A 12294-nucleotide genomic window follows, 5' to 3' on the forward strand; every position below is an offset into this window, starting at 1 on the left:
CTCCCTTCCTCCCTCCCATGCTTGGCTTCCTTCAGTTTTGGAACTAATTGTAATCATATTTGAGGAATGAATGTATCTTGTTTCATGTTCTTGTATTCTGTGATACCTATATTCTTATAACCTTTTTTTTTTTTCTTTTCTTTTTTTTTTTCCTTTCTTTTTTTTTTATTTTTTATTTATTTTCTTTTCTTTTCATACGTACTCTGTACAGGGATTTATAACCTTTTTAAAAAATATTTCTTTTCATTAGTGTGTTCTGCTCTTTGCACGAAAATAAACTTGAATAGTAAGTCTCCTAATTTCATTCATTCAACAAATAATTCACAAACCACCCAAAGATGTTAGGAACTGGGTAGATTATGGCGAGTGAGAACATCATGGACTCAGCTCATGGAAATCAGAGTCCGTGTAGGATGCAAACTAGTCATAGAGATAAAATTTAGGGTGCTGTGGATGTGTAATCTAGGAGGTCAGAAAAGGCATCCTTGAGGAAATGATTTAAAGGTGAGGTTTTTTGTTTTTTTTTTTTGAGATAGAGTCTCACTCTGTTGCCCAGGCTAGAGTGCTGTGGCGTCAGCCTAGCTCACAGCAACCTCAAACTCCTGGGCTCAAGTGATCCTCCCGCCTCAGGCTCCTGAATTGCTGGAACCACATGTGTGACACCATGCCTGACTAATTTTTTTCTATTTTTAGTTGTCCAGCTGGTTTCTGTTAGAGATAGGGTCTCACTCTTGCTGAGGCTGGTCTTGAACTCCTGACCTCAAGCCATCCTCCCTCCTTGGGCTCCCAGAATGCTAGGATTACAGGTGTGAGCCACCACACCCAGCCTAAAGCTGAGATCTTAAAGAGGAAGAGTTACCTAGCAGAATTTGTAAGTTGCGTGAATGTTTTCTGCATGATGGGGACTGGTGTCTGAGGGTCTCTCTTTTTGACAGCATGTTTTTTTTTGTTTGTTTTTGAGACAGAATCTTGCTTTGTCGCCCAGGCTAGAGTGAGTGCCGTGGTATCAGCCTAGCTCACAGCAACCTCACACTCCTGAGCTCGAGCAATCCTCCTGCCTCAGCCTCCCGAGTAGCTGGGACTACAGGCATGCGCCACCATGCCCAGCTAATTTTTTCTATATATATTAGTTGGCCAATTAATTTCTTTCTATTTATAGTAGAGACGGGGTCTTGCTCTTGCTCAGGCTGGTTTTGAACTCCTGACCTCGAGCAATCCGCCCGCCTCAGCCTCCCAGAGTGCTGGGATTACAAGCGTGAGCCACCGCGCCCGGCCTGACAGCATGTTTTATCTGGATCATTCTTGCAGTCTTTTTCTCTGTTATTATGAGAAAAGAACTTTAGGGCCAAATAATTCTCCCCAGGTTAAGAGTTCACCTTTGGCAATCAAACCTAATTTTCTTCCCTGTAAGATGGAGAGGGCATCACCTGGTTGCTTACCAGGGCTGCTGTGAGGACCAAACAAGACAGTGGATGTGAAAGTATCTTGTACCCTGTAGATCCTGGCATGGCGTATGGTGGTTATTATTTTCTGACTTTTTGTTTCTACAGTGGTGTTACAGCCGCTTTACTCCTGGGCCAAGATGCTTACCTATATAAGGTTGATACTAAAATTCATCTAGAAGCATCTTAGGTGCCAACTTCCAAGAGGGTCGGTTTTTCAAGCAGAAAAGTGTTTTGTTTTTGTCTTTAAAAATTCATGCTTAGGGAAGAAAATGGGGTTAAAAGCAAAACACTCAAGATTGTAAGCTAATCGGTAGACCAAGAAATCATTTAGTGCCTTGCCTTGTGCTCCCTGTAAATACAGTCATTTCTTCCCCGACAGGTTAGAGACAATATCCTCAGAGCGGCCGGGGCTGCCTGTGCTGTCACATGAACGTAAGGTGCAGTCAGGGGGCCTTGACCTTTGTTTCCAGTCAGTGTTTTCATGCAAGTAAATTCTCCCCCAGGTAGTAATCACCTTGGAGACCGACCTATCTTCAGCTCACTTTGCATCCCTCCTAGCTGCAGGGCGCCAAATTTGTGGGACTAACCATTTCATAGCCACGTCTGGGAACAGCCTTGGGCAGCTGGAGACAGGAGGAGGCTCCTCTACAGGCAGCCCCTGAACTTCCTGCTGTCCCCATATGGTCGGTGCTCACCTCTGGCTGAACCCTTAAGGCCTTCCATGGCATTACAGGGAGAAGGAAGGGGGCCAGGATGCATGTGGGCCAAAGTTTTGTCATTCCCTGCCGTGCAGAGGACCAGACCTGGCACCGTGGGCTTCCTTCTCTGCAGGAGCATGCATGAGAGCGTAGTCTAGCAAAACCTGCTCTGATAGGTGAGCCACTCACTCGTTCCAGACTGCTAGAAAGAACCCAGGTTGTCATGTCGATCTCAGGCGTGATAAAGTTGCTGCTCACCTAATCTGGGAGATGCTGGGAGACCAGGGTAGAGGGGGCTGAGGAGAAAAGTACAGGAAGCAGCCACTTTCTTAGGGATGTAAGCAGGAACAGAATCAATTTGTGCATCTGAGCGACTTACTTTCCCAGCACTGGGAGGAGGCATGGAGCAGTGACAGCAGGTGGCTGGGAAACTGAGCCAGACCCCTGGCATGCTACAGCTGCTAATGAGCCGCTCTCCCGAGCCGCTGCTCTCCCCCTCATCGGCTTTTGGGAGCTATGGAGACCCACTGGACAGAAGACATGGGTTTGTGACTGGAGCCTGCCAGCCAAGCGTATGTTAGAATATTTTCTAACATGTGCTGAGGACATTTTAGCAACTATTCCAACAGAGAAGCTTCTACTTGGTTTTAGTAATGATAGCTGGGAACCAGTGTTTGCTTATATGCTTTGAGCATATAATTTTCATAAGATTATTACCCCGTTTGGAGACAAGTTGAACCTCTGTCACTGGAGAGCTTCGCCCTGCTCCAGTCATCTGATTGGATAGGTTTTGGCAAAAGGCTGGCTCAGTTTCTCTTGGTACACCAGCTTTGGTCATTAGTTATACATTGCTGCATAACAAATTAGCCCCAAATTGGCAGCTTAAAACAACATTAAACAATTGTCATATCACCTTATTATATTCTGTGGGTCAGGAGTTTGGGAGCAGCTTAGCTGGATGGTCCTTGCTTGGGGGTCTCTCCTGAGGCTGCAGTTAAGGTGTTGGCCAGGGCTGCAGTCATCTGAAGTCTTGACGGGGGGCTGGAGGATCTGCTTCTATGGCTCATTCATGTGGCTGCGAATTGGGGCTGGGTGTTTCCAGGAGGCTCAGATCCTCCCCACGGGAACCTCGACCTACAGCTACTTGGGTGTCATGATAGCGTGGCAAGTTTCTCCCAGAGTAATCCAACAGACAGCCAGCAGAAGCAGCCATGTCGCTTACAGCCTGGCCTCTGAAGTCACACACCATCCTACGCGCCCTGTTCTATTGGCCACATGGGCCACCCCTGGTGCATTGTGGGAGGAGACTACACAGGAGCGTCAAGAGCCATTTTGGAGGCTGGCTACCACAGCCATGCTGGAAATAGTTAAATGAGGTGTAGAGAGGAGCCCTCTTTTCACTTTTCCACCAGCAACACTGTGTAGATCAGGACAAGAAGCCATTTGCATGGTAGTGGCACCTCCCAGTCTTAGTCTGATACTGTAGTTTCCCTGTAAGTACAGGTATGAGACACAAGTTCTCTTTTCATTCTACATAATGTCTTGGAGGAATAGAGTAATTCCTTTTCATATCCGAGCTCACCACCGGGTAGAGTAGGCACTCAGATACGTGATGAGGCGGGACAAATCCTTCAGGGATGATGGAGACAGCAGAGTTTAATGGGAAGGTGGCTTTGAAGCCAGATCTTCTTTGAAATCCTGACTCTGACTAAATAGCTTTGTGAGTTTGGGTAAATTAAGCTGAGGGGAAAAAAAAAAACCTACCCTGTGGAACTGTTTTTATTGCAAAAAACGATAATTACAAGCATCCTTTATCTTTTGATGATCTGTCATCATCTAGAGCTGCAGGTTGAGGACACATATGGATCTCAGGTCACCAGCAGAAGGTGGTCACGAAATCTTCCTCTCAAAGACTAAAATTTAGAATTGTCATCTACTCCATGGTACCCTAGGAGCTAGCTTCCGTGGTCCACACATAAATCTTGTCTTATATCGTGATTCCTAGGCCATCAGTAGAGGTGTCAACACCATGCCCTCAGCTTGTGTCCTTTGGGTTCTCTGGTTATTGGCTCTAGCCTCAACAGACTTCAAGGTTTGCATTTGAACAGCCCTTTAAATCCACCAGTGGTGGAGAAAGACAAAACAAAGACTAATTCTGTATGGAATTTTGTTCTAGGGCAGGTTACAGTCTCAGTGGGAATAGGTGGGGCAAGTTTTAAAAAGTGGATCTAGTAGTCTGTACTTACCCTCACTGTGAGTCTATGTAAATAACATTCTGCTCCTCAATGATGGCTTGTGATATAACTAAATTTCCTATTTTTATGGTAGCAATTAGGTGACTTTATGGGTACCCTGTGCCATCTTGTTTTTTCTATTTGGTCAGTGACCACGGAGGTTTTACTCTATCTTCTTCCTTTCTCCAGAATTTAGACAAAGGTCAGACTAGGTAGCTCTGGAAAGTAAGTCTGACCTGATGTTTAACCTTATGACTGGAGCCTTTTCCAACACTCAAGCTCTTAGTATCTTCTGTCTTGAAATCTAAAAAGGCCACCACCCATTTTTCTTATATCCCCGTTTCTTGGGCTTAGATCCCAGGTAGAAAAAAAAAAAAATCTCACTTAAGCAGTTAGGTCTACAACTGCTACTCCTGGTCTGATCTAGTGTCCTAGCCCTGTGGAGGGAGGACAAACATCCAGCTAGGTGATCCCTTGCTATTAAACAGTGACAGTCTTGGGAGAGGCAACCCACTATTGGCCAAAGCATGCCAGTACATTCTTGCTGGGTATGCCAAGAATGCAAGGCCCTGACTGCTTTTTATGGAGACCATTCCTCAGAGATGTGTTTGCAAGAACAAAGAGCAGGCTTACTTAGTGCTTACTATAAAACAGCAGGTTCCCCAAGCTCAGTGTTCCTTTCCTATAACAAAACCCCCATCCATCTGGGCCTTTTGCATCACATCTGTAGGATTTGGAAGCAAGGGTGAACTGTCAGGCTCATACTGCTTGCTGTGCTATAACAAAGTTCTTTGTCTTTAACTCAGATGTCTCATCTTCTACCAGGATTCATGAAACAATAGGCTTATTAGCTTGAAAGGTTACAATTGAATCCTAGACACTTACAAATGATCCTGACATTGTATCATATTGTATTATACCGAAGTTACCTGTTTTTCTGACAGTAATTCTGGCAATCGTATGGGTGTCTTCTAACATCTTGATTTGTACATGATCTTCATAATTGCTAAGGTATGAGGCAAACTGCAAGGTCTGGTGTTGGCAATTATGACCTACTTGCTTTTGTAAAGTTTTTCTGAAGCATAGCCACACATATTCATTTATGTACTATCTATGGCTACTATTTTGCTATAACAGGAAAGGTAAGCAGTTGTGATAACAAAGTATTAGCTATCTATCCCTTTTAGAAGTTTGCTGACCCCTTAAGAAGTCATTCCTCTTCTAGGGAATGGGTCACATGCCTATCAAGACAAAGCGCCACTGAAGGTGAGCTTAGTCTATGCATGTGACTGCCAGCCCAGATGAGCTTTCTTTCCTCCAAAACTATAAATGCATACAGATTTACTGGGAAGGATTTTCCACATGGTACTTCATTCAGGGATTATCAATCAGTAGAGACCATGTACGTAAGAGCCATCCAGGTCGAGACTCAACAGAATCTGATGAAGAAACAGCCCATTTCCAGTATTAGGTGAGTGATGAAAACATTAAACTGCACCAGGAGAAAAAAGCATCTTGTCAGCATTGCTACTTGTGAACTAAAACAAAGGACACATTCTCACTAGAACAGAAATAAATTTTAATTCATTGAAAAGTGCAGCAGTGAACAGGGTCCTTTTGAAGGGCACTTTCTAAGTCAAATGACTGAGATGACAGAGAGCAAGGGCAGAATAACTTCTAGGAACAGATGAAGCAAACAGGAATTTACAAAATTCAGTAGGAACTAAGTGTTGGTAAAACCGAAGAACCCAAATATACCCATCTAATTCCACTGGTGGGCCAGTTGAAATACCCTTTGCTTTCTCTTAAATAAGGATCCTGGGACAACTTATCTTTTATTAAAAAGCACTAATCCTTAATTTAGACACTAAAGTAAATTTAAGAACATTTCTTATCAATTAAGGTGTAACTACCATGGCTATCATTACTATTTTGTATAAGAACCCTAGTGTTGTCAATTAACATGTGTTTGCAACAGCACCATTTGTAAAATTCAAAGATGCTTAAAAGGTGTTCCCAACTTTGTAACTGTATGTGAGAGAGAGCTTCTGTAATAGGAAATCTTCTAAGGCAAAAAGTCTCTATTCACTCCTAAGGCCTCTGCTCATTCCTACTGTTTATATGGTTCTCTACCCTGAAGGGCACCGACAGACATGGAACTGACCTTCTCAAAAGAGAAAATCATCAAAATCCAAATGAGTACAACTGAAAGAACAAGCCAAGCCTCTTGCAGTGGGTCCCTCAGACATAAACATTCTGAAAACACCAGTGCATTTTGTAGTCCATTAGGCCATAAATTGAGGTCTCTTTATGAAAGTTTTTACCACAGATCCAGAATGAAGTCAGTTGAAGAGAAAAATGTAAAATTGGAGGCTATTCAAAGGTTAGGTAGGAAATGTACTCAAAGTAGAAGAGGTATAAGGAGGTCCTCACCACATCTGACCACCCAAACATACCAGCTGAACTGAAGGTGAGAGCAATGTGGCAGAGATGCTATCAGCAGCTGGCTCGCGTCACTCTTACCACTTTACCTGCTTTCGGGAACCAGCATCATAAAACTGAACAATATATTACAGTCCAAGACCTGGTAAGAGTTGGTTTCTTTTTATTTGGGAATAACTATGGTCAGCTCTCATTAACGTGGAAGTTGATTAATAATGTTAAGAGTCAAGGTAGAGAAGAAAGCTGATGCCCATATTCAGCATGTAGTTTGCTGTCAGTTACAAAAGTTTGAGAATTTTTTTCTCTCTAAAATATTCACAGCAGAGGTGTTCATTTCACTTGCCTATTTCTCTTCAAGATACCACCACATGCTGGGGTCATGTGAGGTAAGGATAAACCCAATGGCTATCAACCCACATGGCTATCTGGGATTCTGACAGAAAAGCTACTCATGGCCATGTCTTCCAAAGTGTTAAAGCTGGACAGAAGATCTTAAATAAAGCTAAAATCACTTCGTGCCTGAGTTAAACAAGTTATAAACTACAGCTCTTCCTCCTTTCCTGATGTCTCACCACCAATTAACCTTCTTGTGAAGAAAACAGCAGAAACGGAATTGCTTTTTGAGCCAAGAAGCATAAAAATGTAGATGTTCTAAATGGTGAGGAAACCTAAATAGATTGATTTTGACAGGGGAGTGCTGAATGGGGCCCTAATTAAACAAGACTCCAAAACCTCAGGAAGAAATGAACTGAAAGGGGAGAAGGAGGTGGTAAGGAGAAGGAGATAAAGTAGCTGACACTTGTCAACTGTAAGAAATTTTTACACCTTAAAACAAATAAACAGGATGACAGCAAAATGCAGATAGAGTCAAAATGACCTCACACATGGAACTGAAACTCAGGCTCCCTGCTGGACAGGCACGAACTTCACAAATTCCAGGTACAGGCCTTCAACCTGTCAGCCCAAGAGCCCTATCTACAGAAGGCCCTCAGAAAACACAACCTTCACCAACCCAACCCTTCACAGCTCCCTGTGATCTTCCTTAAACCACTTTATCTTTCAGATCTCGGAGGGCAAAGTCTTAAGAGAAGAGCCATTTCCTCAATTTCCTAGTGTTAACTGGCACTCTGGCACTCCGTGTGGTTAGCAGCCACTGGAGAGCAGATGGCTGGCACCTTCAAGAGCTAGCTGGGGTTAGTCTTACCACAGCTTACCTCTCTCTATATCAGTGCAGCACCAGCCTAGGATTCCAAACAAAAGAACAGAGCTTGGTCGGCATGTTTTAAATTTGCAACCTTATCATGGTGTGATGGATATTGTAAACAATGTATCTCTACTCATTTAAAAACAAGGGTCCCTGTTCTTACTCAGAGGATTCAGCTCAGATGGTTATTCTTCAAGCCATGTGATGTTAGTATTTCTGACAGTGAAGTGCTCAATCTGAAATGCTATGCAAATATTTCTGATAGTGAAGTGCTCAATCTGAAATGCTATGTAGGTCCTTTGATTTTAGGTCGAGCTATATACCAAAAGGTTGTGTGTTTTTTGTTGTTGTTTTTTGTTTTGCCCTAAAGTATTGACATTTATCTGAATGGATTTACAAGTTCAAACTCTGACCACGAGGGCAATAATCAAGAACTATGGCCCCAGGACAGAAAGGATAATGGTAAGAACAAAAGACCTTGAGGAAGAGACCAGGGATAGCCACTCCTGACATGTGGGCAGAGTTCACAGTTTAACAAGTTGCACAAGGGTCACAGCTGATTGGGTTGCTTTTTCAAACAGAACTTAAAAACAAAGCCAGTCCAGAAACTCTTCCAGGCGTGGTCCTGAAGACTAGCTACAGACCTACTATAATCACTTCATCAGAAAGAGACGTGCAGGGATCCAACTGTAGAGGCTGGGCATGGTCGCTACAGAAGATGTTTTGAAAACCTTTGAGTCCTGACACTGCCATGATTGCTGAACATGAGACGAGGGTCAAACCTGTATCTGGGGAGGGAAAAAAAAGAACATCATATTAACTCTTGCTAGCTGCATTCAGAATATTATTCAGTGGAAAGGATGGCAGGAAGGATGTAAAAGGAACAATTAAATCACCAGAAGGGAATCCAGTGAGAAAGTCTATAGTATAAAACATGAGTACTTAATAGTTAAGAACAATTCCATCGAGGCCAGGCACAGTGGCTCACGCCTGTAATCCTACCACTCTGGGAGGCCGAGGCGGGCGGATTGCTTGAGGTCAGGAGTTCGAAACCAGCCTGAGCAAGAGCAAGACCCTGTCTCTACTATAAATAGAAGGAAATTAATTGGCCAACTAATATATTTATATAGAAAAAATTAGCCGGGCATGGTGGCGCATGCCTGTAGTCCTAGCTACTTGGAAGGCTGAGGCAGGAGGATTGCTTAAGCTCAGGAGTTTGAGGTTGCTGTGAGCTAGGCTGATGCCACAGCACTCACTCTAGCCTGGGCAACAAAGTGAGACTCTGTCTCAAAAAAAAAAAAAAAAAAAGAACATTCCATCACAAGTCAGCAAGTACAAAATCACATAGTATAAGTTGATAGGAGACAGAAGTAGGTTAATCTTGAAAGGCATCAGTAGCAAGATTCAAGCTGTTTTTTTGAGGGGGTAATCGACTGTGGCAGGGCTTATGTTCAAGCCACCCTTTTATTTTTACTTAATAATGGCCCCAAAGTGCAGGAGTAGTGATGCTAGCATCATTTGGATGCGTCAAAGAAAAGCTGTAAAGTGCTTAAGTAAAAAAGTGAAAGTTCTCAACTTGAAAGAAAAAAATCACAGCTAAGGTTGCTAAGATCTGTGGTAAGAATGAATAGTATATCCTGTGAAATTATGAAGATGGAAAAAGAAATTCACGCTAGTTTTGCTGTCACACCTCAAACTGCAAAAGTTATGGCCACAGTGTGTGCAAAGTGCTTAGTTAAGATGGAAAAGGCATTAAATTTAGGGGGAGACATGAGCAGAAACATGTTCCTATCAGCAGCAATCAGGTTTGGTACTATCTGTGGGGTTTCAGGCATCCCCTGCAGATACTGAAATGTACCCCCTGACTATTGAATTTTAGAGCAGCAGTAGTTGGACTTTTTTGGTAAAGGGCCAGATAATACATATTTTAGGGTCTGTGGGCCATGCGGTCTCCATTGCAACCATTCACCTTTGTTGCTGAAGCACAAAAGCAGCCAAAGGCACTACGTAAATGAATGCCTATGGTTGTGTTCCAACAGGTGGTAGCTGGATTGGGCCCGCAGGATCCAGTCTGCTGACCCTATTTTGAAGGATTCCATAGGCCCAAAGGAAAGTATAATTAGGGCTAAGGAATTTAAAACAGAAAATCAGGTGGAGTTTAAATAGCTCAAGTTAACGTCAGCAAAGCCAGCATCTAGAACCTTAATTATAAGCTTCTAGAACATGGGCCATTTAGTTAAAAAAACAAAACTTGCTTTGGAAATAGGAGACTATGATATAAAAGTTCCTCATAGGGTGACCTTTCGATTTCGAACTCCTGACCTCGAGCAATCTGCCCGCCTCGGCCTCCCAGAGTGCTAGGATTATAGGCGTGAGCCACCACTCCTGGCCTGGGGTGACCTTTGAACAAATCACAACTCCACACTCAATTTCCTCATAGAGCCTTATTCGGGCTCCAAGAACTATATGGAAATTTTGTGATTGAGTCCTTCTAACAGAGCCAAACATTCAGAAGAAACAAGGCAACTGGCTGCATCTGCCTTGCATGGGCCAACTGGATGCAGGCACCGCAGGTCCATGTTCTAGCAGTGGAGTGGTCAGGGACTCTCTGGCCACACATCACAACCCAAGAGGTCCAAGTCCCTTGCCCCTCCAATTAAGATTAGGTGGATGTTGGCTTTTAATTCCTAGAGTCAGTCAGAGAGTGTATGGTTAAAAGGTATCAACTGCTATAGACACCCAATTTAATTTGATTTGATAAAACAATCTGAGCTCAGTAGCTACAGGAAAGTACAAAATCAGCACCTGTCAACTGGAAGTCTTGTGCTTTTATTTTAGAAACTGAACTTCCTATTTCAAGTAACTGGCACCAAGCTAGGATCTATTTCACTGATAACTTGGAGGGAAGACTAAAGCTGGGTGGTCAAAATGCTTGACCATTCTTATTGTACTAATGGGATTATCCAAATAAAAAAGTTATTTAGTTTAAGTGATATAAAATAATGATAAATATTGTCTTTTTATATTGTTATCTAGTTTTAGTTTACTGGTATCCATGTCTCTTTGGCTCTATATACACTATTAAAAAGAAAACATAGGCCGGGCGCTGTGGCTCACGCCTGTAATCCTAGCTCTTGGGAGGCCGAGGCGGGCGGATTGCTCACGGTCAGGAGTTCAAAACCAGCCTGAGCAAGAGTGAGACCCCGTCTCTACTATAAAATAGAAAGAAATTAATTGGCCAACTGATATATATATAAAAAATTAGCCGGGCATGGTGGCGCATGCCTGTAGTCCCAGCTACCTGGGAGGCTGAGGCAGTAGGATCACTCGAGCCCAGGAGTTTGAGGTTGCTGTGAGCTAGGCTGACGCCACGGCACTCACTCTAGCCTGGACAACAAAGCGAGACTCTGTCTCAAAAAAAAAAAAAAGAAAAAGAAAACATTACATTTCTTTAATAAATAGTCTTTAATCTAGTTTCTCCACTCATTCACATAAATTTGTCTCTAATTTGGACTGAAGATAAAATATAACATGAAGATGGCTAAATAATTAAGTTACAACTTTCCATCAACCTAAAACATCCTCCTACTCTGTACCTCTTAAACAGTCACTTCTCAGCAGGAACACTGGGTGTCAGGACACCATGCATTTGAGCCACCTCTGGCAGGGAGCATGTCATTTATTTTTTGCTTGAAGATTTGAAGTTAAAAATCAAACTTTCACTGGGAAAGGATTATTTTAGTTCTTTATACTCTGATGTAGGAGAGAGTGGGAGGAATGAATCTGACTTACTTAGTAGGTGATAAACATCTTTTATACCTCCATATACTGCAGTGGGCTTATATTTTTCAACAACTGAGTTTACATCTCCTGTTTTCATTGTGTCTGTTTAATATATTAAATTTACTGGCAAACATTTAAGTTTCTGTAATTGGAGTTTCTGAGAAATGAAATGAAGGAAACTTACCTGGGGTCAAAAACCCCTGGCGTGCGACAGGTTGGCCCAGAACAGGACTGTAACATCATTAACCGATAGTTCATCTTTCCCAAAAGCTCTGGGTCTATACTTTTAGCAATGTTAGTGATTTGGTCTGGGTCTGCAGTCAGATTGTAAACTTCTACAAACACCTAGAGAAAGTGAAGGGATGGAGAAAAGAAAAGAACAAGGGTTACATTTGAAGAAATATTCTTAATGTGAATTATTTGTAAATGGGAAGGGAGCAGGTAGATAAAAAACCAAGGCCCCGGAGGCTTTCAGTCTAGTCTCAAGA

The 12294-nt window shown here is 42.7% G+C and overlaps 1 protein-coding gene across 1 annotated transcript in view; it reads right to left on the minus strand.

The window, feature by feature from the left end:
- Positions 1–5932: 5932 nt before the first annotated feature.
- GNS (glucosamine (N-acetyl)-6-sulfatase) overlaps positions 5933–12294 on the minus strand; it is a 38532-nt gene continuing 32170 nt past the window's right edge. The window contains exons 13-14 of the mRNA XM_012782392.2: positions 11991–12151; positions 5933–8811 (exon numbers count right to left, since the gene is read on the minus strand). Of these exons, the coding sequence (XP_012637846.1) occupies positions 8733–8811; positions 11991–12151 (240 nt within the window). The 3' untranslated portion in view covers positions 5933–8732. The remainder of the gene's footprint in view (positions 8812–11990; positions 12152–12294) is intronic.

The sequence above is a fragment of the Microcebus murinus genome, chromosome 10, assembly GCF_040939455.1.
Source record: "Microcebus murinus isolate Inina chromosome 10, M.murinus_Inina_mat1.0, whole genome shotgun sequence".
NCBI lineage: Eukaryota > Metazoa > Chordata > Mammalia > Primates > Cheirogaleidae > Microcebus > Microcebus murinus.